The 27,870-nt window shown below is 42.9% G+C and overlaps 1 protein-coding gene across 1 annotated transcript in view; it reads left to right on the forward strand.

Moving 5' to 3' along the window:
- The window catches only part of MOV10L1 (Mov10 like RNA helicase 1), a 102,949-nt gene that overhangs the window by 36,014 nt on the left and 39,065 nt on the right, over positions 1–27,870 (forward strand). Inside the window, exons 11-14 of the mRNA XM_023734521.1 lie at positions 6,247–6,361; positions 8,985–9,162; positions 9,458–9,528; positions 20,011–20,102. Coding sequence (XP_023590289.1) covers positions 6,247–6,361; positions 8,985–9,162; positions 9,458–9,528; positions 20,011–20,102 — 456 coding nt within the window. The remainder of the gene's footprint in view (positions 1–6,246; positions 6,362–8,984; positions 9,163–9,457; positions 9,529–20,010; positions 20,103–27,870) is intronic.

Genomic DNA, 27,870 nt, shown 5'->3' on the forward strand with positions numbered 1-27,870 from the left:
TATGTAGAAATTTTTGAAACGGTGTATCTTTGGCTATGTGTATTTTCACCAAAAAAAAAAAAAAGTTGGGAATTTAGAGGGTTAATATGTTGTGGGGTTGTTAACCAATGTCATAAAACAACATGTGTACTACTGTTGCATGAGAATCTATTTGTTCTGTAAGCCTTCACCTGAAGTACAATAAAATATAAAAAATCAAAAATTAAAAAAAAAAAAATGTGTCAACTTGGCCATGATTCCCAGTATTATGTGATTATCCACTATTTTGTCATCTGATGTGATTTCCCTATGTGTTGTAAATCCTATCTCTATGATGTTAATGAGGCAGGACTCAGTCTACAAGATAAGGTTGTATTTTGAGTCAATCTCCTTTTGAGGTATAAAGAAAAAAGCAAGCACAGAGAAAGGTGGACCTCACACCACCAAGAAAACAGTGCCGGGAGCAGAGCACGTCCTTTAGACTGGGAGTTCCTGCACAGAGAAGCTCGTAAACCAGGAGAGGATTGATGACAGGGACCTTCCCCCAGAACCAACAGGAAACACCTTCCCCTAGAGCTGGCACCCTGCATTTGGACTTCTAGCTCCTAGACTGAGAGAATAAATTTCTCTTTGTTAAAGCCATCCACTTGTGGTATTTCTGTTATAGCAGCACTAGATGACTAAGACAATCATAAAAGATCTATACAAAGAAAACATAAAACACTAGTGGAAGAAACCGGAAGAACCCTACGTAAGTGGAAGAACATACCATGCTCATGGATAGGAAGACTAAACATTGTGAAAATGTCAGTTCTACATTTACAATCAATCTGCAGATACAGTGCAGTCCCAATCCAGATTCCAACAGCATTCTTTTAACAAGATGGAGAAGCATATCACCAACTTTATATGGAAAGGGAAGAGGCCACAGATAAGTAAAGCATTACTGAAGAAGAACACAGTGGGAGGCCTCACACTACTTGATTTTAGAATCTATTATACATCCACAGTAGTCAAAATAGCCTGGTACTGGTACAACAACAGACACATAGACCAATGGAACAGAAATTGAGAGCCAAGATGTAAATCCACCCATATATGAGCAGCTGATATTTGACTAAGTCCATTAAATGGGGAAAAGACAGTCTCTTTAACAAATGGTGCTGGCATAACTGGATATCCATCTCTAAAAAAATGCAGCAAGACCCATACCTCACGCCATGTACAAAAACTAACTCAAAATGGATCAAAGATGTAAATATAAAATCTAAATCGGTAAAGATCAAGGAAGAAAAAATAGGGACAATACTAGGGACCCGAATATATGGCATAAATAGGATACAAACCGTAAGTAACAGTGCACAGACACTGGAAGAGAAACTAGATAACCGGGAACCCCTAAAAAATTAAACACTATGCTCATCAAATGACTTCACCAAAAGACTAAAACGAGAACCTACAGACTGGGAAAAATTTTTTGGCTACAATATATCTGACAAGGATCTAATCTCTAAAATCTACAAGATACTGCAACACGTCAACAACAGCAAGACAAATAATCCAGTTAAAAAATTAGCAAAGGACACGAACAGACACTTCACCAAAGAAAACATGCAGGCAGCTAACAGACACTTGACAAAATGCTTGCTGTCATTAGCTGTTAGAGAAATGCAAATCAAAACTACATTGAGATACCATCTCACTCCAACAGTACTGGCCCTAATCCAAAAAACAGAAAGTAACAAGTGATGGAGAGCTTGTGGGGAGATTGGAACTATTAATGCAGTGCTGGTTGTTGTTGTTAGTGCTGTCAAGTCGGTTCCAACTCATAGCGACCCCATGTACAACAGAACAAAACACTGCCCAGTCCTGCACCATCCTCACAAGCTTGTGCTTGAGCCCATTGTTGCAGCCACTGTCAGTCCATCTTGTTGAGGGTCTTCCTCTTTTTCGCTGACCTCTGTTTTACCAAGCATGATGTCCTTCTCCAGGAACTGATTCCTCCCGATAACACGTCCAAAGTATATGAGATGTAATCTCACCATCCTTGCTTCTAAGGAGCATACTGGCTGTACTTCTTCCAAGACAGATTTATTCGTTCTTTTGGCAGTCTATGGTATATTCAGTATTCTTCGCCAGCACCATAATTCAGAGGCATCAGTTTTTCTTTGATCTTCCTTATTCATCGTCTAGCTTTCGCATGCATATAAGGCAATTTCAAACACCATGGTTTGGGTCAGGCGCACCTTAGTCTTGAAGGTGACATCTTTTCAACACTTTAAAGAGGTCTTTGGCAGCAGATTTGCCCAGTGCAATGCGTCTTTTGATTTCTTGTCGGCTGCTTCCATGGGTGCTGGTTGTGGATCCAAATAAAATGAAATCCTTGACAACTTCAATCATTTTCCATTTATCATGATGTTGCTTATAGGTCCAGTTGTGAGGATTTTTGTTCTTTATGTTGAGGTGTAATCCATAGTGAAGGCTGTGGTCTTTGATTGTCATCAGTAAGTCCTCTTCACTTTCAGCAAGCAAGGCTATGTCATTTGCATAATGCAGGTTGTTAATGAGTCTTTCTCCAATCCTTAGCCGTGTTTTTCTTCATACAGTCCAGCTTCTTGGATTATTTGTTCAGCACACAGATTGAATAAGTATGGTGAAAGGATACAACCCTGATGCACACCTTTCCTGACTTTAAACCACGCAGTGTCCCCTTGTTCCGTTCAAACAACTGCCTCTTGATTTATGTACAGGTTCCTCATGAGCACAATTAAGTGTTCTGGAATTCCCATTCTTTGCAGTGTTATCCGTAATTTGTTAGGATCTACACGGTTGAGTGCATTTGCGTAGTCAGTAAAACACAGGTAAATATCTTTCTGGTATTCTCTACTTTCAGCCAGGATCCATCTGACATCTGCAATGATAATCCCTGGTTCCACATTCTCTTCTGAATCCAGCTTGAATTTCTGGCAGTTCCCTGTCGATATACTTCTGCAGCTGCTTTTGAATGATCTTCAGCAAAGTTTTACTTGCATGTGATATTAATGATACTGTTCGATAATTTCCACATTTGGTTGGATCACTGTTCTTGGGAATAGGCATAAATATGGATCTCTGCCAGTTGGTTGGTGGGGTAGCTGTCTTCCAGATTTCTTGGCATAGACAAGTGAGCACTTCCAGTGCTGCATCCATTTGTTGAAACATCTCAGTTGGTGCACCGTTGATTCCTGGAGCCTAGTTTTTTGCCAGTGCCTTCAGTACAGCTTAGACTTCTTCCTTCAGTGCCATCGGTTCTTTATCATATGCTGCCTTCTGAAATGGTTGCACATTGACCAGTTCCTCTTCAGTTTGTCATTTCCAGCATAGTAGACCGTATGATTGTATGATTCAAAATGGCCAGTACCAGTCCATTTCGGCTCACCAATGCCTAGAGTATCGATGCTTATGCATTCATTTTCATTTTTTACAATTTCCAATTTTCCTGGATTCATAGTTCGTACATTCCACGTTCCGATTATTAATGGATGTTTACAGCTGTTTCTTCTCATTTTGAGTCATGCTGCGTCAGCATATGAAGGTCCTGAAAGCTTGACTCCATCCATGTCATTAAGGTCAACTCTACTTTGAGGAGGCAGCTCTTCCCCAGTCATATTTTGAGTGCCTTCCAACCTGGGGGGCTCATCTTCCGGCACTGTATCAGACAGCGTTTCGCTGCTATTCGTAAGGTTTTCGCTGGCTAATTCTTTCCAGAAGTAAACTGCGAGACACTTCTTTCTAGTCTGGAACCTCAGCTGAAACCTGTCCGCCATGGGTGACCCAGCTGGTATATGAATATGGGTGGCATAGCTTCCAGCATCTGAGCATCATGCAAGCCCCCACAGTATGACAAACTGACAGATGCATGGGGAATGCATTGCTGGTTGGAATGCAGAATGGTACAGCCACTTTGGAAAATGATAAGGCGCTTCTTTAAAAAGCTAGAAATAGAAATACCATATGATCCAGCAATTCCATTCCTAGGAATATATCTTAGAGAAATAGGAGCAGTCATACAAATAGACATATGTATACCCATGTTCATTAGAGCGCTATTCACAGTAGCGAAAAGATGGAAACAACTTAAGTGCCCATCAACAGATGAATGGATAAACAAATTATGGTACATACAGACAGTGGGATAATATGCAACAGTAAAGAATGATGAATCTGTGAAACATCTCACAACATGGATGAACGTGGATGGCATGCTGAGTGAAATAAGTCAGTCACGAACGGACAAGTATTGTATGAGACCACTGTTAATAAGAACTCAAGAAAAGGTTTACGTACAGAAAAAAGCATTCTTTGGTTACTAGGGTGGAGGGAGGAGGAGGAGGGATAGTAGACAGATGTCAACTTCAGTGAAGGGAAGGACAATACAATATAGGGGATGTCAGCACAACTGGACCAAAGCAAAAGCATAGAAGTTTCCTAGATATATCCAAACAGTTTGAGGGACCAAGTAGCTGGGCCTGGGGGCTGGGGACCATAGTCTCGGGGGACATCTAGGTCAGTTGGCATAACATAGTTCATAAAGAAAATATTCTACATCCCACTTTGGTGAGTAGCATCTGGGGTATTAAAAAGCTTGCGAGTGGCCACCTGAGTTACATTTTTTTGGACCCAACCTATCCAGAGCGAAGGAGAATGAAGAAAACCAAAGACACAAGGAAAATACTAGCCCAAAGAACTATGGGACCACATGAACCAGAGACTCCACCAGCCTGAGACCAGAAGAACTAGATGGTACCCGGCTACCACCAGCAACCACTCTGACAGGGATCACAACAGAGAGTCGCGGACGGAGCAGGAGAAAAATGTGGAACAGAATTCAGATTCACGAAAAAAGACTAACTGGTCTGACAGAGACTAGGGTAATCCCTGAAACTGTGGCCCCCAGATACTCGGCCAACCCAGAACTGAAACCATTACCAAAGCCTACTTTTCAGAGAAGGATCAGACAGGCCTATAAAACAAAAATAGCACAAATGAGGAGGGTACTTCTTAGTTCAATTAAATATATGAGACCAAACAGGCAACTCTTGTCCAAAAGCAAGAAGAGAAGGCAGGAAGAACAGTAACTGGACGAATGGACACACGGATGCTGGGGTGGAAAGGGGGAGCATGTTGTCACATTGTGTGAATTACAACCAATGTCACAAAACAATATGTGAGTAAATTTTTGAATGAGAAATTAACTTGAGCTGTAAACTCTACCTAAGCACAATTTAAAAAAAATATTTATTGCATTGGGTAAATCTGTTGCAAAAGACCTTTATAAAGTGTTAAAAAAAAAAAAAAAAAAAAGATATCATGCTGAAGACTAAGGTGCGCCTGACCCAAACCATGGTACTTTCAGTCACCTCATATGCATGCAAAAGCTGGACAATGAATAAGGAAGACCAAAGAAAAGTTGATGCCTTTGAATTATGCTGTTGGCAAAGAATATTGAATATACCATGGACTGCCAGAAGAAGAATGAACAAATCTGTCTTGCAAGAAGTACAACCAAAATGCTCCTTAGAAGCGAGGATGGCGAGACTTCACCTCACATACTTTGGAAACATTATCAGGAGGACATCATGCTTGGTAAAGTGGAGGGTCAGCGAAAAAGAAGAAGACCCTCAAGAAGATGGGTTGGCACAGTGGCTGCAACAGTGGGCTCAAGCATAACAATGATTGTGAGGATGGCACAGGACTGGACAGTGTTTTGTTCTGTGGTACATAAGGTCGCTATCGGTCGGAACTGACTTGATGGCACCGAACAACAACAAAAACATATGAACAACAGCAGTTTATGAACATAGAGTTGCTATGAGTCTGAACTGACTCGACGGCACCTAAAGAGAGAGAAGTCAGTGGTGTTCCCTGATAGTAAATTATTCAGGTTGAATTACAAAGAAAATAAAAGGTTAGCTTAATTAAGAGCACAGAACAGTAGTTTTCAAATTCACTGGTTCTGAGAGTCCCCGGGAGCTTCTACCCTTTCTCCTTTGGTGACCACAGTTCTGCCTCGATCTGTGGCATGGAGCACAGGCACCCAGTGAGCTCTGGGTGAAGAAGGGGTCCCACAGCTAGCGTACAGTTTGCAGATGGCTGAATGAGGCTGGCAGTTTATGCATCGGTTACTTTTGGTGAGTGAACGCACTTTGGTCTTTTTGAAACGGTAGAATGTGTAAAATTGTCTGGGAGGTTCAGACTTGTTTTTAACTTACGAATTTATTTTTTAAGGAACTCAAGACGACAACTTCCAAGTTTTCTTCCACAGTATCCAATACCAGATAGACTTAAAAAATGTGTGGAACAGAAAATTGACATTCTGACTTTCCAGCCATTGCTTGCAGAGGTAGGAAAGGAGTGTGTGCTTGCACTTGAAACATGAGTCTCCTCCACACTCATGTGTCATTTCTGACAAAATCAGGATGGACTTTCTTAGGTTCAGAACTTCCACTGTTAATTGTTACCACAAGTAGTTGGGAATTCCAGGATAGCAGGAGATAGAGACTGTTCCCTTTGTTCCTTCAGAAACTGAGTGCCCGCATATTATTCATGCAGCTCTGGCCTGCTGCCATGTCAGGAGACAAGCATCACTGAGTCTCCGGGGACTGGTTGCAGTAGAGATGGGGTGGGTATCTTTTGCCTCCAGCCCCGCCTTCCAGCTGGACAGGCATGTCTTTAGGAGCAGAAGGCATTCTGGACTCACAGCAGCTCACCTCTTGGTAAAACAGGGACTTCCTCTGCAATGGGGAACTAAGGAAAGACAGGACATCTTCAGAGAAAACTGCAGGTGCACGTACTGAATGTGTGTCTTAGTTTGGGTGCTCTGTTGTTACTAGGTGCCATCGAGTCAGTTCTGACTCACAGTGACCCTGTGTACTACCGAACGAAACACTGCCCGGTCCTGCACCATGCTCACAGTCGTTGCTGTGCTTGAGCCCATTGTTGCAGCCACTGTGTCAGTCCATCTAGTTGAGGGTCTTCCTCTTTTTCACTGACCGTCTGCTTTACCAAGCATGATGTTCTTCTCCAGGGTCTGATCCCTCCTGATAACTTGGTTTCTCTAGAGGAGCAAAACCATTGAAACCTGTTGCCATCAAGTCAATTCAGACTCATAGCGACCCTATAGGATAGAGTAGAGCTGCCCCATAGGATTTCCAAGGAGTGCCTGGTGGATTCGAACTGCCAGCCTTTTGGTTATTAGCTGTAGCACTTAACCACTACACCACCAGAGTTTCCAAGCCATTGAGGTGTGTGTATATATATATATAGAGAGAGAGAGAGAAAGAGAGAGAGAGGTACTTCAAGAGATTGGCTCATGCAGTTGTGAGGCTGGCAGGTCCAAAATCCGTAGGTCAGGCATCAGACCAGAGACTTCTGTAAGCTTATGTCCCAAAATCCACAGGTCAGGGAACAAAAAGAGTGCAGGGTCAAAAGAGAAAGAGCTCTGCCAGAATATCAGTCTATATTCTGGAGGCAGACCACATCCCAACGGAAACTACTCTTTCAGTGATTGGTTTATCACATCTCATCTCATCTCACCACATCATCCTGTCCTATCATTTCATCGCTCTAACCCATCCCATCATCCCATCCCATCACGTCAACCCGTCCCATCAGGTCAACCCGTCCCATCATGTCAACCCGTCCCATCCTGTCATCCTGTCCCATCACGTCAGCCCATCCCGTCCCATCACATCAACCCATCCCATCCCATGAACCCATCCCATCCCATGAACCCATCCCATCACATCAGCCCAGCCCAGCCCATCCCATCAACCTGTCAGCCCATCCCATCAGCCCATCACAGCAAATCATCTTTGTCACACCATCCTCATCACATTCCAATCACGTTATCTCGTCACATCACCCAGTCCAGCGTCAGGCCAAACCACTGAGAATTATAGCCAACTTGACACATTAACCATCACAATGTGAAACACTGAACAGTTTGCCAAGGTCAGGAACAAGGCCAGGATACCCCCTCTGCCACCAGGTCCTCACACATGTGGCTTCCTTTGCCTAGAAAGTTCTCTCCTCACCCCCCCTCCCATGTGGCATTGTTGCTTCTTCCTTGAGGGGGCTTGTCTGAACCATCCACTGTACTATACCTGGGGGCTGAAGTCAGGAGCAGGGGTGGAACTGCTGGAGAGGCCCAGCAGAGGTAGAAGGTGAAGGGCCAGGAGCAGCCCAGTAGAGCAAGTGGCAGGATGCCACAGGGTAGGAGGGCTGTGGGCACACCCCAGTGTGGACATTGGAGGAGTGGGTTTGAAATTGAGTTACGCAGAAGAAAAGTCAGGAAGGAAGATTTGAAGGGAGGCATGTGCTGCTCAGTGTTTCGAGACCTTCACAGTGGACCCCCGAAGGTCTCAAAGCCTGGTACTTGCTCTGTCCATTCCAACCCCTGGGACTCCCAGCTCAGGGGCCTCAGAGCTCCCCTGCGTGCTCCCCCTCCCTGTGTCAGGCAGTCACGGGGCTCACGCAGTTTGTGTCCCCTTCTGGGATCTTTGTCCTGTGCTCCTGATGTTCATGTTCGAAAACTGCTGTTTCGTGTATTTTGTCTGGTGTTTTTAAGTTACTTCAGGTGAGGATGTAAATCTGGTCCTTGTTACTCCATCTCAGAAGAAGCTACAGCCCCATCCTTTTTTACAGATAATCTGTAGAAGCCAAACTCTGCCCTTTGTGGAATAAACTCAGAAGACTGAAAAAGAAAAGAGTAGGGGCAGCAGGGTGCAGAGGGCACAGGGCTGTGGTAGCCAAGGACAGGCGTGGTCATGGCAGAGAGTCACCCCTTGCTGGGGCACCAAGCCCTGCACCCACCAGGATGTGTGGACCTTCAGTCGCCACCTCAGTGGGGGTGTCTATCAAATAGAAGTAGTTCGGACTTAAACCTATAACTGCTTATTTCCTGGAATTGGCATATACTTGACAGTTACTTTCTTCTCTGTAACTTGCTGATATTTTGTTTTCAGCTTTTGAACATGTCAAACTACAAGGAAAAGTTTTCAACGTTGCTGTGGCTTGAGGAGATCCATGCGGAAACAGAGCTCAAAGAGTACAATATGAGTGGGGTCACCTTGAAAAGGAACGGGGACCTGCTGGTGCTGGAGGTCCCAGGACTGGCGGAGAGCCGGCCTTCTCTCTACGCAGGTGGGTGGGTACGCAGGTGGGTGGGCACTGTCAGCGGATGGAGTAGCAGACGGGGAACCACAGCAGGGGACACGTGCTTTCAGCTGACGACACTGTATCCCATCAGCTAATGTCCTCGTCTAAAAGCCGATCAGCACCTTCCGCCCATCATGCGTTTCCGTTGCCACGGTTACGTCATCTTTGAGCAGTTGACCTCTGCTATATTTTTGTCTGATGGTGTTTGATTTTATAACACAGCAGCAGAACTTTGTAATTTCGTGTCAGTCTTACATGTGGTGATCTATTTTTTAACTAGGTGATAAACTGATTTTAAAAACTCAAGAGTATAATGGACACGTCATTGAATACATCGGCTACGTGATTGAGGTGAGGGGACACGCTCTTACTAACCCGTCAGACCCGTCAGAAAGGTAAAGCAGCTTGCTCGTGCTTCTTCATGTGGGAAGGTGGCTCTCTCTGGGTATCTGCTATATTTTGGAAAGCTTGAGTATGAAATTAATCTTTAAATAATTTTTGATGCATCAAGGGGACTTAATGTTTAAAGAAATCCTGTAATTCTTAACCAGGTAAAACATGTTTGCCTTTTAAATTATATGTAAACGTTGAAGTTTCCGTTCAGTTGAGCTTGGGCACCCTGAGCATATTCCAGAAGACCGGTCAGGTGGGAAAGACACAGGTTCCCAGTGCTGATGTGGAAGAGAAGTGTCTGCTGGCCTCACACCCCCTCCCCCCAGGACTCCAGGTGGTCTTGTGTGTTGTGTCGCGTGTGGATCTTACGGCTGGTTCTGATGGCTCACATGCTCACCTAGTGCCTGAACATCGCTGGGGTCCGCAGAGAAGGGAAGCCCCTTACTGTCGTGTGGCCTAGTGAGAGAGTTAAAGAGGAACTGCCCGAGCCCTTGCTCCTGCGAGGGGAGAGAGGTGCAAAGAACTGGAAGAATCTGGCCTTGGCTGACGCGCCCGCTCCATGCTGCCTCCACATGGCTCCGTTCAGAAAATCTGACCTTTTCCCAGAAGACAAAACCTGATGGGGTTCAAGGGGTTCAAAGATCTCAGATGGTGTGGTCTTTCTGGAGTGCTCCAGGCCAGCAAAGAAGGCAAGCTGGGGGGAAGGCAGGGATGTGGTACCCGTTGGACTGCAGAGAACAGGTGAATGACTGCTGCGTGCAGGACGGGCTGACTCGTACTTGAGGAGATGGGGGTTCAGGTAGCCAGAAAAGGGGGTAGAAGGGCACTTTGGCAAGTGCAAGGTCTTGAGCACAGACGCAGAGGCATCGTATGGGATGGGCAGGATTCCTGGCTGTGGTGTGAGAAACCTGCCAGGATGCACAGGCAGAAGAGGAGCTGCTGCCAAGGTGGGCAGGCCAGGCTTGGAAAGCAGAGGCCAGCCAGTCTGTGGGCCAGGCCACAGCAAAGGCATGCCACGGAGCTGGACTTGTGGGACATCACTGCGCCAGCATTAGGACAAAGGGCTCATGTCCCCATGCCGTAGGGCAGCCGGCAGTTCAGAGCACCTGGTGATCTGTGCCATGTCAGCTCGGGGCAAGCCCTGCCCTTCCTGCACCAGGTGGAGGTGGTTTTCTCCCATCACAGGCTGTGCAGGTGCTCAGGCTAAAAAGGGAGTTCAGATTTGGGAGCCAAAAACCCGTGTTTTGCAGCACAGTGTGAGAACGCGTCCTTCTTATTCTTAGAGTTCTAAAGAAGCTGCTCGTGACTAATAGACTGCACACGTTCCCCTACAGAGAGCCCCACCCTCCCCAGAGGAGGCAGTCCCAAGTCCCGTCAGGCACTGCATCCATCTACAGCCCCAGCAGTCCTAGGTGGCATCTCCCCAGACCTGCTGGTGCTAGATCGATAGCCCATGGCAAGTTAGCCAGGGTGTACCGTCCTTGAGGACAGGGAGGGGAGCGTTGTTTCAAGGGCCTGAGTGTGGAGGAGATGAGGGTAGAGGCCACAGCCCTTCTTCATCCAGGTGCCTCTGGGTGGGCCAGAGCACCTCCTCTGCCCCCCGTGCACTTGAGGTCCGGCCAGCCCCTCAGACGGGGGGCTGCACTGACCTTTACACTCCTGCGGGTCTCGCCCTTCATGCCTTCACCCATGTGTCCCCTTAGCTTCATGGAGGCATGGTGGTGCACCTGGCTGCCTCCTTTCTCCCACTTAGAGTAGCAACCCTATTGATTCTTAATAGCAGGGTCGCTCAACCTCGCCAACACCACAACCTACTTATTGCTATTGACCAAGGGGCTTGAGAAGCCCAGAATGGTCCAGTGACAGTCCCAGCTTAGACCTGTTGTTGTGTCCCCTGGGGACAACCTCAAAAGCAGCAGAGCCACGCACTCTAGATCCTGACCCACATGACTTGGTTGTGGGGTAGCCAGCACCACACACTGTGCTGCGAGCACCCACCCTCACTGATCCTCGAGGGGACACGCCGCCATCCATAAAGCCATCTGATCCGGTGGTGGACTTTATGGTAAAACTAGTCAATTCTCTGTCATCTCTTGGTCCGCACAGTGGTGAGCAGGGCTGCCAGGAGGCTGTACAGATGGCACAGCTGGCAGAAGCATGGTGGCCACATTGAGAACCAGCCATTGGTCCATCAGCATGAAGCTTCTGTGCTGTGACAGACTTGTTCAGTGTGGCCACCCTGGCGCCAGGCTGCTGGTGGGAATTTCCAGAGAGGCAGTCTCCGCTGCAGCCCGTTGTACCCGTAGGAGGGCTGTGGTTTGGGGGCCTCAGGGGAAAAGGTGCCTGTGGTTGAGCCCATGCCCAGCGTTGACCTTCCTGAGGGGCCATATCCACAGCACCCTGCCTTCCCAGGGAGCGTGGGCGCAGGGAGGTTCTCACACGCGCTGCCCTTCTGAGCATCTGCCCGTGCCTTCTTCCCCGAGCATCCTAGGAAGTCAGCGTTCCTTCACATTGACTGCCCTTATCCTTACACTGGTGGAGATCTACAAAGCTATCTCTCCTTCCAGGCAACATGTACCATGAATATTTCCCTTCTGCACTGCTTTCTGGGTGGTCACGCCTCAGCAGGACATGTAGTGTTTCTCAAGGGGCTGGTCATTGGGCGTTTCCCATGAGGCTGCAGGTGGAGTTGAGGGAAGGAGAGGCAAGGGGTCAGGAAGGCTGCTGAGATCATACCGCCTGCCTCTGCAGCTGGTGCACGCCCTCTAGGCTGGCCCAGCCTTCCCTGGTGTGTGCCGCGTGCATGTGGTATCCTGCCCATGCAGCTGGCACGCCCAGTCTCTGATGACCACTTGGGTTGTTCGATCTCCCAGGGGCTCATGGTCAGATGTCAGTCTCTTCTGGGCCCTGTAGCTGGCCAGGCACCTCTGGGAACTTAAAAAAAATTGTCAAATAACTCATGGGTTAAAGAAGAAATCATAGTGCAGATTTTAAAATACCTCAGGCCAAATTACAATTACAGTACCACATATCAGAACCTGTTGGGTGCCGGAAACGTGTGCTTAGAGGGAATTGTATGGCCTTAAATACTTACATTAGGAAACAAGAAACGCTGAAGAATCTTGATCTAATCTAAGAAGTTGAAAAAGAATAGTGGAGTTCACCTAACAAAAGGAAAAGAGACAAAGTACAGAAATCCATGAAATGTAAAATGAAACATCAAAAAAGTCAAAAGTTGATATTTACAAAATACAAAATCAACATACCTCTGTCAGGAAGATCAAGAAAAAACCAGAAAAGGTACAAGGAAAAGGAGTAAATTACCTCAGAGAAAGTGCAGATTAAAAAAATCAGGGATCCTTATGAACAATCACATGCCATTGTTGAAAACTAGGCAAAATGACTGTATGGACACAAAAACATTTTGAGTCAGTTTGAAAAGATGCAAAGCCTGAATAGCCCTGTAATGAGCCCTGGTTGCCCAGTGGTTAAGTGCTCAGCTGCTAACCTTAGAATCTGCTAGCTGCTCCTTGGAAACCCTATGGGGCAGTTCTACTCTGTCCTGTAGGATCCCTATGAGTTGGAATCAACTCAATGGCAATGAGAGAGAGAGCCCTATAATATTAAAAAAAAAAAAAAAAAAAAAAACAGCAGTTAAAAATCTTTCTAAAAAGAAAAAAGCAAAAAAAAACCCTGATGCCAAGTTGATTCCAACTCATAGCAACCCTATAGGACAGAGCAGAACTGTCCCATAGAGTTTCCAAGGAGCGGCTAGTGGATTCGAACTGCTGACCTTTTGGTTAGCAGCGAAAGGCTTAAATATAACCACGTACCAAATAGTTTAACAGGTGAGTTCTACAACCTCCCACGTAAGAGATTGCCTCCGTCTTAAATTCTTCTAGAGAGTGGAAAAGAGGGAAGATTCATCAGCTCGTTCTGCAAGGCTGGTATAATCTTGATACCAAAGCCAGGTAAAGATACTGTGAGGAAGGAAAAGTATAAGCCCATATCTCTTATGAAAATAGAGATTAAATCCTTTATTTAAAATAAAAAAAAAAAGCCTGTTGATTTTAACCATGTGTAAAGAAAAGAATACAGCATAATAAAGTTGGATTGTTTTTTTAAGGTATGCAAGGGTGTTTTAAGGAAACTTAGTGTTGCAATGGTTAAAAACACTTGGCTGCTAACCAAAAGGTTGACAGTTCAAACCCACCATCCACTCCGTGGGAGAAAGATGTGGCAGTCTGCTTCCATAAATATTACAGTCTTGGAAACCCTTTGGGACAGTTCTGCTCTGTCCTATTGGGTAGCTATGAGTTGGAATCAACTTGACAACAATGGGTTTGGTATGGTTTTTGGTTCAGGGTGTTTTACTGTGAAAAAGTCAGCAAGTGTAACTTATTATATTTATAGATTAAATTAGAAAATTCCATTGCTACAGAAAAAGTTAACAAATAAAAACCAATCTAACCAGGATCACAACGGAGGGTTCTGGACAGAGCTGGAGAAGGATGTGGAGCAAAATTCTAACACACAAAAAAAAGACCAGTTTTACTGGCCCGACAGAGACTGAAGAAACCCCCAGAGTATGGCCCCTGGACACCCTTTTAGCTCATTGGTAAAGTTACTCCCAGGGTTCACCGTTCAGCCGGGGATTGGACAGCCCGGTAAAACAAAATGGGACTAATGTGGCACAGCAGTCCGGGGGCAAGGACTAGAAGGCAGGAGGGGACAGGGAAGCTGGTGATAGGGAATAGAAGGTTGAGTAAGGACAGTGTTAACATGTCATGGGGTTGTTAACCATTGTTACAGGCCAACATGTGTGCTAACTGTTTAATGAGAAACTATTTTGTTCTGTAAACCTTCATCTAAAATACAAAAAAATTATGTGATATCAGATTGACAAGAGCAACTGTAGAGATTTGATGGCAAACCTAGGGGACAGTGAGTTGAGGACAGTGGTGATGGAATAATTTGGGTAAGGATAGTGAGAATTAGCAGCACAACTGGAAGAATGTAATCGATGTCACTGAATTGGACATTTAGAAATTTTTGGAATGGTGTATCTTTGGCTGTGTATATTTTCACCAAAAAAACAAAAAGGTCTTCCAGGGTCAAGAAGGGAGAGTGTTGACATGTCATGGGGTTGTTAACCAATGTCATAAAAACAATATGTGTACTGACTATTTAATGAGAAACTATTTGTTCTGTAAACTTCACCTAAAGTACAATTTAAAAAATTTTTTTTTTAAATCTGTAATTAAAATTCTGAGTAAATTCCAAATAGAAGGGTGCTTCCTTTACCTGATAATGAGAATTTTTTTTTTAATATAAAAAGGAAGAAAGACAAAAGACAAGTCTAGAGCAGACAGCATCCTACATGAGGAAACATTTAGAAGCATTCTCTTTAAAATAAGCAATAGTACAAACATGCCCACTGTCACCACTTTTAGTCAACATTAGCCACCAAAATTGGGCAAAAGAAATTGGAGGCATAAGGGTTGCGAAAGATGAAATAAAACTCATTATTTGCAGATGACAGTATTTACATGGAAACCCAAAACAATTTATAGACAAATGATAGGGATTGATTAGTTGAATTTAGTAAGGTTGTGGGATATACGATTAACATAGCAAAGATCTGTTACACCAAGACATAGAAAACATCAATCAAATAGAGATACTATTTCCAGTAGAATCAAAGACTGTCAAGTGTCTAGGACTAAATCTAACAAAAGAAGTTCAGGATCTTTCCTGGGAAAATTATCAAACTTCATTGAAGAGATGTTAAAGGAGACAAATCCATGAGGAGACGTGCCATGGTTATGGACGACTGGAGATTGTTAGTACTTCCGAGAGTGACACGATCAGACGGTATTGGGGACAGACGGAAGGCAGGGTGGTCACAGCAGGTTGCGGGGAGACTCTGAGCATCTCAACCAGTAGCATTGGAGATGAGACGCAGCGGTCAGATTCTAGGCTGGTGGGTTCGAACTGCTGACCTTTTGGTTAGCAGCCAAGCTCTTAACCACTGCACCACTGGGACTTCACTAGGGCTCCTAAGTTTACTGTAGCTCTCTTCAGATACGTGAATTCTTCACTTATGTTTAGTCTCCTATTTAAATCCCCCACATGTCTGTCAGTTTGTCGTACTGGGGTGGCTTGCGTGCTGGACAGGTTTTAGAGGAGCTTCCAGACTGACACTCTGAAGAGGGACCTGGCAATCTACTCCAAAAAAATTGGCCAGTGAAAACCTCACGAATAGCAGCGGAAAATTATCTGATATAGTGCAGCAAGATACAACCCTCAGGTTGGAAGGAGCTTGAAATATGACTGGGGAAGAGCTGCCTCCTCAAAATAGAGTCAGCCTTAATGACATGAGTGGAGTATAACTTTCAGCATCTTCATATGCTAATGTGGCACAACTCAAAATGCGAAGAAACACTGCAAACATCCATAAATAATCAGAACATGGAATGTACAAAGTATGACTCTAGGAAAATTGAAGTTGTCAAAAATGAAGTGGAATTCTTGAAGATAGATGTCTTACGCATTAGTGAGCTGAAATGGACTGGTATTGGCCATTTTGAATCAGGCAGTCATTTGGTCCAGTATGCCAGGAATGACAAATTGAAAAGGAATGGCGTCACATTCACTGTCAAAAAGAACATTTGAAGATCTATCCTGAAGTACAACACTGTCGGTGAAAGGATAATATCTATACACCTACAAGGAAGACCAGTTACATACTGTTCAAATTTACGTACCAACCACTAAGGGCACAGATGAAGAAATTGAAGATTTTTACAAGCTTCTGCAGTCTGAAATTGATCCAGCATGCAATCAAGATGCATTGATAGTTACTGGTGATTGGATGCAAAAGTTGGAAACAAAGAAGGATCAGTAGTTGGAAAATACGGCCTTGGTGATAGAAACAACGCCAGAGATCACATCATAGAATTTTGCGAGACAACGACCTGTTCATTGGAAATACCTTTTTCAACAACGTAAAACACAATTACACATGTGGACCTCACCAGATGGAAGACACAGGAATGAAATCAACTGCATCTGTGGAAAGAGACGATGGAGAAACTCAATATCTTCAGTCAGAACAAGGACAGGGGCTGACTGTGCAACAGACCATCAGTTACTCCTATGCAAGCTCAAGTTGAAACTGAAGAAAATTAAAACAAGTCTATGAGAGCCAAAGTATGACCTTGAGTATATCCCATCTGAATTTAGAGACCATCCCAAGAATAGATTTGATACATTGAACACTAATGACCAAAGACCAAGTGAGTTTTGAGATGACATCAAGGACATCATACATGAAGAAAGCAAAAAGTCATTTAAAAGACAATGAAGAAAGAAAAGACCAAAGTGGATGTCAGAAGAAACTCTGCAGCTTGCTGTTGAACATGAGTGAGTACAGTGAATGGAAGAAATGATGAAGTAAAGGAGCTGAACAGAACATTTTTAAGAGTGGCTGGAGAAGAAAGTAAAGCATTACAATGACATGTGCAAAGATCTGGAGTTAGAAAACCAAAAGAGAAGAACATGCTCGGCATTTCTCAACCTGAAAGAACTGAGGAAAAAATTCAAGCCTTGAGTTGCAATATTGAAGGATTCTGTGGGCAAAATATTGAACAACGAAGGAAGCATCAAAAGAAGATGGAAGGAATACATAAGAGTCACTGTACCAAAAAGAATTGGCTAATGTTAAACCATTTCAGAAGGTAGCATATGATCAAGAACCGCTGGTATTGAAGAAGTCCAAGTTGCACTGAAGGCATTGGCAAAAAACAAGGCTCCAAGAACTGATGGAATACCAACTGAGATGTTTCAACAAATGGGGCAGTGCTGGAAGCGCTCACTTGTGTATGCCATGAAATTTGGAAGACAGCTACCTGGCCAGTGAACTGGAAGAGATCCATAATTGTGCCCATTCCAAAGAAGGGTCCATCAGAATACAGAAATAATTGAACAATATCATTAATATCACACTCAAATAAAATTTTGTTGAAGATAATTCAAAAGGTTGCAGCAGTACATCAACAGGGAACTGCTAGAAATTCAAGTTGGATTCAGAAGAGGATGTGGAATGAGAGATACCATTGCTGGTGTTAGACGGACCTTGGCTTAAAGAAGAGAATACCAGAAAGATGTTTACCTGTGTTTTATTGACTGTGCAAAGGTATTTGATTGTGTAGATCATAACAAATTATAGATAACATTGTGAAGAATGAGAATTTCAGAGCACTTAATTGTGCTCTTGTGGAACCTGTACATAGATGAAGAGGCAGTTGTTCAAACACAGTGGGGATACTGCATGGTTTAAAATCAAGAAAGGTGTGTCAGGGTTGCATCCTTTCATCATATTAATTCAATCTGAATGCTGAACAAATAATCTGAGAAGATGGACTATATGAAGAAGAATGCAGCATCAGAATCGAAGGAAGACTCATTAACAAAGCGGACTTGAAGCGCTTACTTATGAAGATCGAAGACTACAGTCTTCAATATGGATTACACTTCAACAAAAAGAAAACAAAAATCTGCACAACTGGACCAGTAAGCAACATCATAATAAATGGAGAAAAGATTGAAGTTGTCAAAAGATTTCATTTTACTTGGATCCACAATCATGCCCATGAAGCAGCAGACGAGAAATCAAACGAAGTATTGCATTGGGCAAATCTACTGCAAAAGACTTCTTCAAAGTGTTGAAAAGCAAAGATACCACTTAGAGGACTAAGGTGCACCTTATCCAAGCCATGGTATTTTCAGTCACCTCATACGCATGCAAAAGCTGGACAATGAATAAGGAAGACCGAAGAAGAACAGATGCTTTTGAATTATGGTGTTGGCGAAGAATGCTGAATATACCATGGACTGCCAAAAGAATGCGCAAATCTGTCTTGGAAGAAATACAGCCAGAATGCTCCTTAGAAGGGAGAATGGCAAGACTTCGCCTCACATACTTTGGACATGTTATCAGGAGGGAGCAGTCCCTGGAGAAGGACATCATGCTTGGTAAAGTAGAGGGTCGGTGAAAAAAAGGAAGACTCTCAACAAGATGGATTGACACAGTGGCTGCAACAGTGGGTTCAGGCATAGCAAGGATTGTGAGGAGGATGCAGGACCAGGCAGTGTTTTGTTTTGTTGTACATAGGGTGGCTATAAGTTGGAACCACTTGACAGCACTTAACAATAACTTATTGAATTCATCCTTTTAGTTTTGTTTTGTTTTTTCCAATAGGCATAGCTTTCATTTCTAAATGTTGCGTTTGATTCTTTAATACTGCCCTATCATTTTTATGCTGTCTTGTGCTTGCTTGGAGGAGCCCTGGTGGCACAGTGTTTAAGCACTTGCCTGCTAACCAAAAGGTTGGTGGTTTGAACCCACCACCCACTCTGGGAGAAAGATGTGGCAGTCTGTTTCTGTAAAGATTACAGCGTTGGAAACCCTGTGGGCAGTTCTCTGTCCTGCAGGGTCATTATGAGTCAGAATCGACTTGACAACAGTGAGTTTGATTTGGTTTTGTGCTTGCTTATCTTCATTCCATTTTTTTAAATTTCATACATAGTTTCATAAATATCTGTAAATTTAGTTTCTGTATATGATGTCCTTGTGTTTGTGCTGACCCTTATTCTGGGTGATTTGCTTCCTTGTGCATTTAGTGACCTTTGTTATGGATTCCTCTTTGTTTATCTCTGGAAATCCCAGGGGCCTCTGTTGAGCTTGTCTCCTGTTAGCTTTGCTGAGAGCAAGGGACACCACCAACTTGCAGTGAAGTTCTCCAGTCTCTTGGTCTGTGAGTCCAGAGCCTCAGGCTCCTCTCGGTCTAAAGTGCCCCCATCTCTGCTTCCCAACCCTTTGCCCTTCCTGTGTGCTCATTGATCCAGTTTGAGCTCCTTTTCCAGCTCTGGGGTTTTCCTTCCCATTTTTCTTCCTCCCTGTTTATCCAAGGAAAGAATAGGGCTGTTTTAAGGAGGATCTAATTTTAGCTGGAGGGCTTCCCAGAACATCTAGTTCCCTATACTGCTAGCAAGGGAGGTCTCATGGTGACCTTTTTGTTGAGACTTTGCAGGTAACCCTCTGCCTTTCACGATGTGTTTGTGTAGCTTGTCTGGGCTAAGAAGTCTGCCTTGCGCGTCCTGTCGCCCTGAGCCTAGCTGACAGCATGGCCCAGTGGGCAGGAGACCAGTGAGCACCATCAGGACGGGCAGGAACATTGGCCAATTCTTTCTGTTTGCATAATTTAATGGCATCATGATTTAATCCTTTTCAGTTATTTTTACAGATATTTAAGATACCAAATTTTACCTCAAATCTGTGGAATGAATTTTTCATGTGTGTTGCTGGATACAGATAAAAGCTTATTCCAAGAATTCAGGTATAATGTATGGAAATTAAATGCTTTTTGTCTTTTTTAGATTCATGAAGAGGAGGTAACTCTGAAACTTAATCCAGAATTTGAACAAGCATATAACTTTGAACCTATGGATGTGGAGTTTACATATAACAGGTAATGCTTTCAATGAATCTTCATACAGATTTCTCCTTTTTCTTGATCAACACCAGTCTCCTCTTTGGGAAATTCTTTGCCATCTCGGAAGTGCTAGGTGAGCATATTTATGTTTCATAGATTGTAAATTGGCTTCGTATGCCATTTTTGCATGCCGCATACAGTTTTATTATCAAACATTTGTTAAGATATGAAGTTGCAAACATCTGTATGTTCATTCTTTTTTGGACTGAGCCCACCAAGCCCCTGTTTCAGCTCACACGACCCATCGATCCATCCGTTGATAATGGAATGAGCACTGTGAGCCCATCACTCAGGCGCTCCTCTCTCTTCCTCCACGAACCCCAATCAGTGACTAGAGTTGTGTGTTTATCTTTCTCTTGGTTTTTTAAGTAGTTTGTGTGTGTATGTATGCACAGACATGAAAAATTATTCTTTGATTCTAACTGGTTTTGAACAGCCTTGTGCAGTTTGTCGTTTCTGGGAGCTGCATTTCTCACTAAGCGTTAGTTTCTGTGACTCCTCTCTGTCGTTGTCTATGACTGTTGTTTGTTTATTCTGACCATTGTATTATACTGCGACAATACAGCCCTGCATCTGTTTTCCTGTTGATACACATGTGCATTGTCTCCTGTTCTTGTTTGCTTGTTGTAATTACGAACAAGCTGCTATGAACACTTTTTTTATTGTTTGTTTTCTTATTGAGCATGCAGAGTTGTTTATATATTCTGGATACAAGTACCTTTCAAGTGTCTTCTCTCAGACTGTGGTTTGTCTCTTCATTGTCTTTAACAAAACAAAAACCTGTTGCCATCAAGTCGATAAGCAGTGCCATTTAAAGAGCAGAAATTCTTAATTTTTATGAAGTCCATTTACCAGTTTTTCTCTCTTACAGCTCATGTTTTTGTTGACATGGGAAATTCTCGCCCAACTCAAGATCATGGATATTTTCTCCTATGTATTCTTCTAGGAATTTTGCAGCTTTATGTTTTTCGTTCAGGGCAATGATCTATTTTGAGTTAATTTTTACAAATGATGCAAGGTATGGATAGAAATTATTTTTTTTGTATGGATATCCAGTTTTCCCAACAACATTTGTTCAAAAGACCATCCTTTCTCCGATGAATTACCTTTGTAGAAAATCAGTTGACTATATATGTGTTGATCTATTTCTGAACTTTCTATTCTGTTCCATTGATATGTCTGTCTCAGCATGAATACCACAGACTTGATTACTATACCTCTGTGAGAAGTCTTGAAATCAGGTAATGTAAAACATCTGTCTTAGGCTGGGTTCTCTAGAGGAAGCAAAACCAGTAAAGGGTGTAAATCTATAGAGAGGGAGATTCATATCGAGAAAATGGTTCACGCGGTTGCAGAGGCTGGAAAGTCTCAAGTCCGTGAGTCAGGCTGGAGGCTTCTCCTGTAGCCGCAGGGTCTGGAGAACTCAAGATTGGCAGGTCAGACAAGGGCTCTGGCTCACAGGCTGCAGAGACCGTTGAATCCCAAGGTCGGCAGGCAAGATGGCAGGTAAGGTGCTAGCTCAAGTCCCAAGAATCAGAGGTCAGACAAGCAGGAGCCAGTTGGAGGATCCAGAGTGAGCAAAAGCCCATGAGCCTTGCCAGAAAGTCCACCTATATTGGATGCAGGCCTCACCCTAAGGAAACTCCCTTTCAGCTGTTTGGCTATTCACAGCAGTTCCCATCTAGAGGTGATCATATTATATCAGATCTCATCATGAAGGTGATTGCATAATTATATAACTGCCAGATCACTGCGCATCATGGCCCAGCTGAGTTGACAAACAACCTTAACGATCAAAGTCCACCCCTGGTCAACTTGGCACCTTTACACATCTCCTTAAACCATCATAATCTCTGAATAAAGAACAGTTATAAAGTCATACTTCCACCTAACATGGTACAACACATATACAACCAAAAATACACTAGCCCTGTTTACGTCTTATATTTTGCAAGTGGAAAAAAACAAAAATATTTTATGCACACATACAAGGAAGAAATAACATTATAGTCCCCGTTTCTGCAACTGGTCACATTGCCATAACTGGTGTTTTGAACCACTTTCTTCTACCACCTGTGGTGTATTCCCTCTGCTCTCAGCAGGCACCTCAGCTGGTCTTGGACCTTTGCCTGATGGGGTGACCCAAACCTTCATTCCTGAAGGATCTAGGCCATTAGTAGTCATGTCAAAATTGAGTTGCTGTAGTTTTCCATTGACTTTAATCACGGGGCATGGTAGTACTAAGAGACGCCCTAAGAGATCTCCTGCATTCCAGACATACTCTTCTTTGCCACCATTATGTAATATCAATCTGATTTCCTCTCGGTAATCAGGATAAATCACACCAGCATGATGTCCTTCTCCAGGGACTGATCCCTTCTGGTAACGTGCCCAAAATATGTGAGACACAGTCTCACCATCCTTGCTTCTGAGGAGCATTCTGTTTGTACTTCTTCCAAGACAGATTTGTTCATTCTTTTGGCAGTCCGTGGGATAGTTCAGTATTCTTCACCAGCACCACAATTCAGAGGCGTCAGTTCTTCTTCAGTCTTCCTTATTCATCATTGAGCTTTCTCATGCATATGTGGCGATTGAAAACACCATGGCTTGGGCCAGGCACACCTTAGTCTTCAAGATGACATCTTTGCTCTTCAACACTTTAAAGAGATCTTTTGCAGCATATTTGCCCAATGCAATGCATCTTTTGATTTCTTGACTGCTGCTTGCATGGGTATTGATTGTGGATCCAAGTAAAATGAAATCCTTGACAACTTCAGTTTTTCCTTTTTTTACCATAATGTTGCTTATTGGTCCAGTTGTGAGGATTTTTCTTTTCTTTATGTTAAGTTGTAATCCATACTGAAAGCTGTGGTCTTTGCTCTTCTTCAGTAAGTGCTTCAAGACCTGTTTACTTTCAGCAAGCAAGGTTGTGTCATCTGCATAATGCAGGTTGTTAATTAATCTTCCTCCAAAGCTGATGCCCGGTTCTTCTTCATGTAGTCGAGCTTCTTGGATTATTTGCTCAACATACAGATTGAATAACTCTGGTGAAAGGATGCAACCCTGATGCACACCTTTGCTGACTTTAAACCATGCAGTATCCCCTTGTTCTGTCCGAATGACTGCCTCTTCCTCTGTGTACAGGTTCCTCATGAGCACAATTAACTGTTGTAGAATTTCCATTCGTCACAATTATCCATAATTTGTTATGATCCACACAGTCGAATGCCTTTGCATAGTCAATAAAACACAGGTAAACATCTTTCTGGTATTATCTGCTTTCGGCCAGGATCCATCTGACATCAGCAATGATATCCCTGGTTCTACGACCTCTTCTAAATCCGGCTTGAATTTCTGGCAGTTCCCTGTGAATATACTGCTGCAGCCGCTTTTGAATGATCTTCAGCAAAATTTTACTTGCATGTGATATTAATGATATTGTTCGACAATTTCCGCATTCAGTTGGATCACCATTCTTGGGAATAGGCATAAAATAGATCTCTTCCAGTTGATTGGCCAGGTAGCTGTCTTCCAGAAGTAGACCACCAGGTCCTTCTTCCTAGTCTGTCTTAATCTGGAAGCTCAGCTGAAACCTGACCACCATGGGTGACCCTGCTGGTATTTGAATACGGGTGGCATAGCTTCCAGCATCACAGCAACACGTAGGCCCCCACACTACGACAAACTGACAGATGCTTGGGGGTTGTCAGATTTATGCCTATTAAAACCTTCAACACCATTGTAAGCGGTAATTTTTTAACTTAATTTCCATTTGTTTTGTGGCTAATGTTTCCAGATGCGTTGATTTTTGTGTATTAATCTCATATCCTGCGAGCTTGCTAAACTCACTTAATAGTTCTAACAGTGTTTTTAGAGATTATATAGCATTTTCTACATCCACGATCATGTATTCAAATAAAGACAGCTTTACTACTTCTTTTCTTACCTGAATGCATTTATTTTATTTTTTACCCTGCCTTCTTGCATTGGCAGGAACTCTAGAACAATGCTGATGAGAAGTAGTGACAATGACACCTTTGCCTTGTTTCTGATTTCAGGAGCAAAGTTTTCAGTCTTTCCTCATTTGATCATTTAGCTGTAGGTCTTTTGTAGTTGCTGTCTATTAGACTGAAGAAATTCCAACTTTGCCGAGAGTTTTCAATCAGGAATGGCTATAGGATTTTGTCGTATGCTTTTTCTGTATCTAGTGAGATAATCGAGTGGTTTTTCTTTTAGAATCTATTAGTATAGTCAGTTACTTTGATTTTCTAATGTTAAATGAATTTTTATTCCTGGGATAAGCCCCACTTGGTCATGATGTAATTTCCTTTTATATGTTGTTAGGTTTGATTTGCTAAAATTGTTATTAATTATTAACTTTTGCATTGTTGTTCATGAGGTGTTGGTCTGTAGTTTTCTTGAAATTTTTTTTTTCTGATTTTGATATAAGGGTGTTGCTGGCTCAGAATGAGTTGGGAAGTGTTCCCTCCTCCATTTTCTGGGAGAGTTTGCGTAGACTTGGTGTTATTTTTTCCTTAAATGTTGGATAGACTTCTCCAGTGAAGCACACGGGGCCTATGTGGAAAAGTTTTTAAGTATAAATTCAATTTATTTAATAGATAAGGGACCTTTTAGATTATCGATTTCTTTATGATCAGACTTGAGTAGTATGTGTCTTTTAAGAAATCTGTTTTCATCTGAGTTGTCTAATTTATTTGTATAAAGTTGCTCGTAATATTTTTTTGTTATCCTTTTAATATCTGTAGAAATTGTAGTGATGTCATCTCACTCATTCCTAATGTTGTTCATGGGTGTCTTCTCCAACCCCCAACCATCGGTCTGGCTACAGATTTGTCAAGCTTATTGAATTTCTCAAAGAATCAACTTTTGACTTCATCGATATTCTCCAGTGTTTTTCAACCTTGCTTGCTGAAAGTGAAGAGGACTTGAAGCACTTACTGATGAAAATCAAAGACTACAGCCTTCAGTATGGATTACATCTCAACATAAGACAAAAATCCTCACAACTGGACCAATAAGCAACATCATGATAAATGGGAAAAGATTGAAGTTGTCAAGTGTCATGAATTGAATAATGTCCCCCCAAAAATGTATCAATTTGACTGGGCCATGATTCCCAATATTGTGTGGTTGTGCTCCATTTTGTGATTGTAATTTTATGTTAAAGCGGATTAGGGTGAGATTGTAACACCCTTACTAAAGTCACATCCCTGATCCAATGTAAATGGTTTCCCTGGGGTGTGACCTGCACCACCTTTTACCTTACAAGAGATAAAAGGAAAGGGAAGCAAGTAGAAGGTGGGGACCTCATACCCACCAAGAAGGCAGCGCCAGGAGCAGAGTGCGTCCTTTAGACCTGAAGTTCCTGCTCTGAGATGCTCCCAGACCAAGGGAAGACTAATGACAAAGACCTTCCTCCAGAGCCAACAGAGAGAGAAAACCTTCCCCTGGAGCCAGTGCCCTGAATTCAGACTTCTAGACTACTGGACTGTGAGAGAATAAACTTCTTGTTAAAGCCATCCACTTGTGGTATTTCTGTTATAGCAGCACTGGATAACTGAGACATCAAGGATTTCATTTTACTTGGATCCACAATCAACACCCATGGAAACAGCAGTCAAGAAACCAAAAGATGCATTTGCATTGGTCAAATCTGCTGCAAAAGACCCCTTTAAAGTGTTGAAAAGCAAAGATGTCAGCTTGAAGACTAAGGTGTGCCTGACCCAAACCATGGTATTTTCCATTGCATCATATGCGTGTGAAAGCTGGACAATGAATAAGGAAGACCGAAGAAGAATTGACACCTTTGAATTATGGTGTTGGCGAAGATATTGAATATACCATGGACTGCCAAAAAAAAAAACAAATCTGTCTTGGAAGAAGTACAACCATAATGCTCCTTAGAAGCAAGGACGGCGAGACTGCGTCTCATGTACTCTGGACATGTTATCAGGAGGGATCAGTCTCTGGAGAAGGACGTCAAGCTTGGTAAAGTACTGAGTCAGCAAAAAAGAGGAGGGCGCTCGCAACAAGATGGATTGATACAGTGGCTGCAGCAGTGAGCTCAAGCATAACAACAATTGTGAGCATGGTGAAGAACTGGGCAGTGTTTCATTCTGTGGTGCGTAGAGCCACTATGAGTTGGAGCCGACTCAACGGCACCTAATAACAACAACAACAGTGTTTTTCTGTTTCCTATTTTATTGATTTCATCAAGGACATCATACATGAAGATAGCAAAAGTTCATTAAAAAGACAGGAAAGCAAAAGAAGACCAAAATGGATGTCAGAGGAAACTCTGACACTTGCACTTAAACGCAGAGTAACTGAAGCGAATGGAAGAAATGATGAAGTAAAAAAGCTGAACAGAAGATTTCAAGGGGCAGCTCGAGAAGATAAAGTAAAATATTACAATGAAATGTGCAAAGACCTAGAGTTAGAAAACCAAAACGAAAGAACATGCTCAGCGTTTCTCAAGCTGAAAGAACTGAAGAAAAAATTCAAGCGTTGAGTTGCAATATTGAAGGATTCTGTGGGCAAAATATTGAACAACGTAGGAAGCATTAAAAAAAGATGGAAGGAATAGAGAATCACTGTACCAAAAAGAATTGGCTAGTGTTCAACCATTTCAGGAAGTATCGTGAGATCAAGAGCTGCTAGTATTGAAGGAAGAAGTCCAAGCTACACTGAAGGCATTGGCGAAAAACAAGGCTCTAGGAATTGATGGAATACCAGTTGAGATGTTTCAGCAAACAGATGCAATGCTGGAAGCACTCACTTGTTTATGCCAAGAAATTTGGAAGGCAGCTACCTGGCCAATGAACTGGAAGAGATCCATATTTGCGCCCATTCCAAAGAAAGATGATCCAACAGAATGTGGAAATTATCCAACAGTATGATTAATACCATGTGCAAGTAAAATTTTTACTGAAGATAATTCTAAAATGGTTGCTGCAGTACAGGGAATGGCCAGAAATTCAAGCTGGATTCAGAAGATGTCAAATGAGGTATATCGTTGCTGATGTCAGATGGCTCCTGGCTAAAAGCAGAGAATACTAGAAAGATGTTTTACTAACTATGCAAAGGTATTTGACTGTGTGGATCATAATGAATTATGGAAAACATTGCAAAGAATGAGAATTCCAGAACACTTAATTGTGCTCATGCAGAACCTGTAAATAGATGAAGAGGCAGTTGTTGGAACAGAGCAAGGGTATACTGTGTGGTTTAAAATCAGGAAAGGTGTGTGTTGGGGTTGTATCCTTTCACCATACTTATTCAGTCTGTATGCTGAGCAAATAATCCAAGAAGCTGGACTATATGAAGAAGAACGCAACATCAGGATTGGAGGAAAACTTACTAACAATTTACGATATGCAGATGACATAACCTTGCCTGCTGAAAGTGAAGAGGACTTGAAGCACTTACTGTTGAAGATCAAAGACTATATATCCTTCAATATGGATTACACCTCAACAAAAAGAAAACAAAAACCCACACAGCTGGACCAATAAACAACATCATGATACACGGAGAAAAGCTTGAAGTTGTCAAGGATTTCATTGTACTTGGATCCATGGTCAATGCCCATGGAAGCAGCAGTCAGGAAATCAAATGACATTGCACGGGCAAATCTGCTGCAGAAGACCTTGTCATGGATTGAATTATGTCCCCCCAAAAAATGTGTATATCAGTTTGGCTGGGCCATGATTCCCAGTATTGT

Source organism: Trichechus manatus, unplaced genomic scaffold, assembly GCF_000243295.1.
Source record: "Trichechus manatus latirostris isolate Lorelei unplaced genomic scaffold, TriManLat1.0 scaffold00069, whole genome shotgun sequence".
NCBI classification, from domain to species: Eukaryota; Metazoa; Chordata; class Mammalia; order Sirenia; family Trichechidae; genus Trichechus; species Trichechus manatus.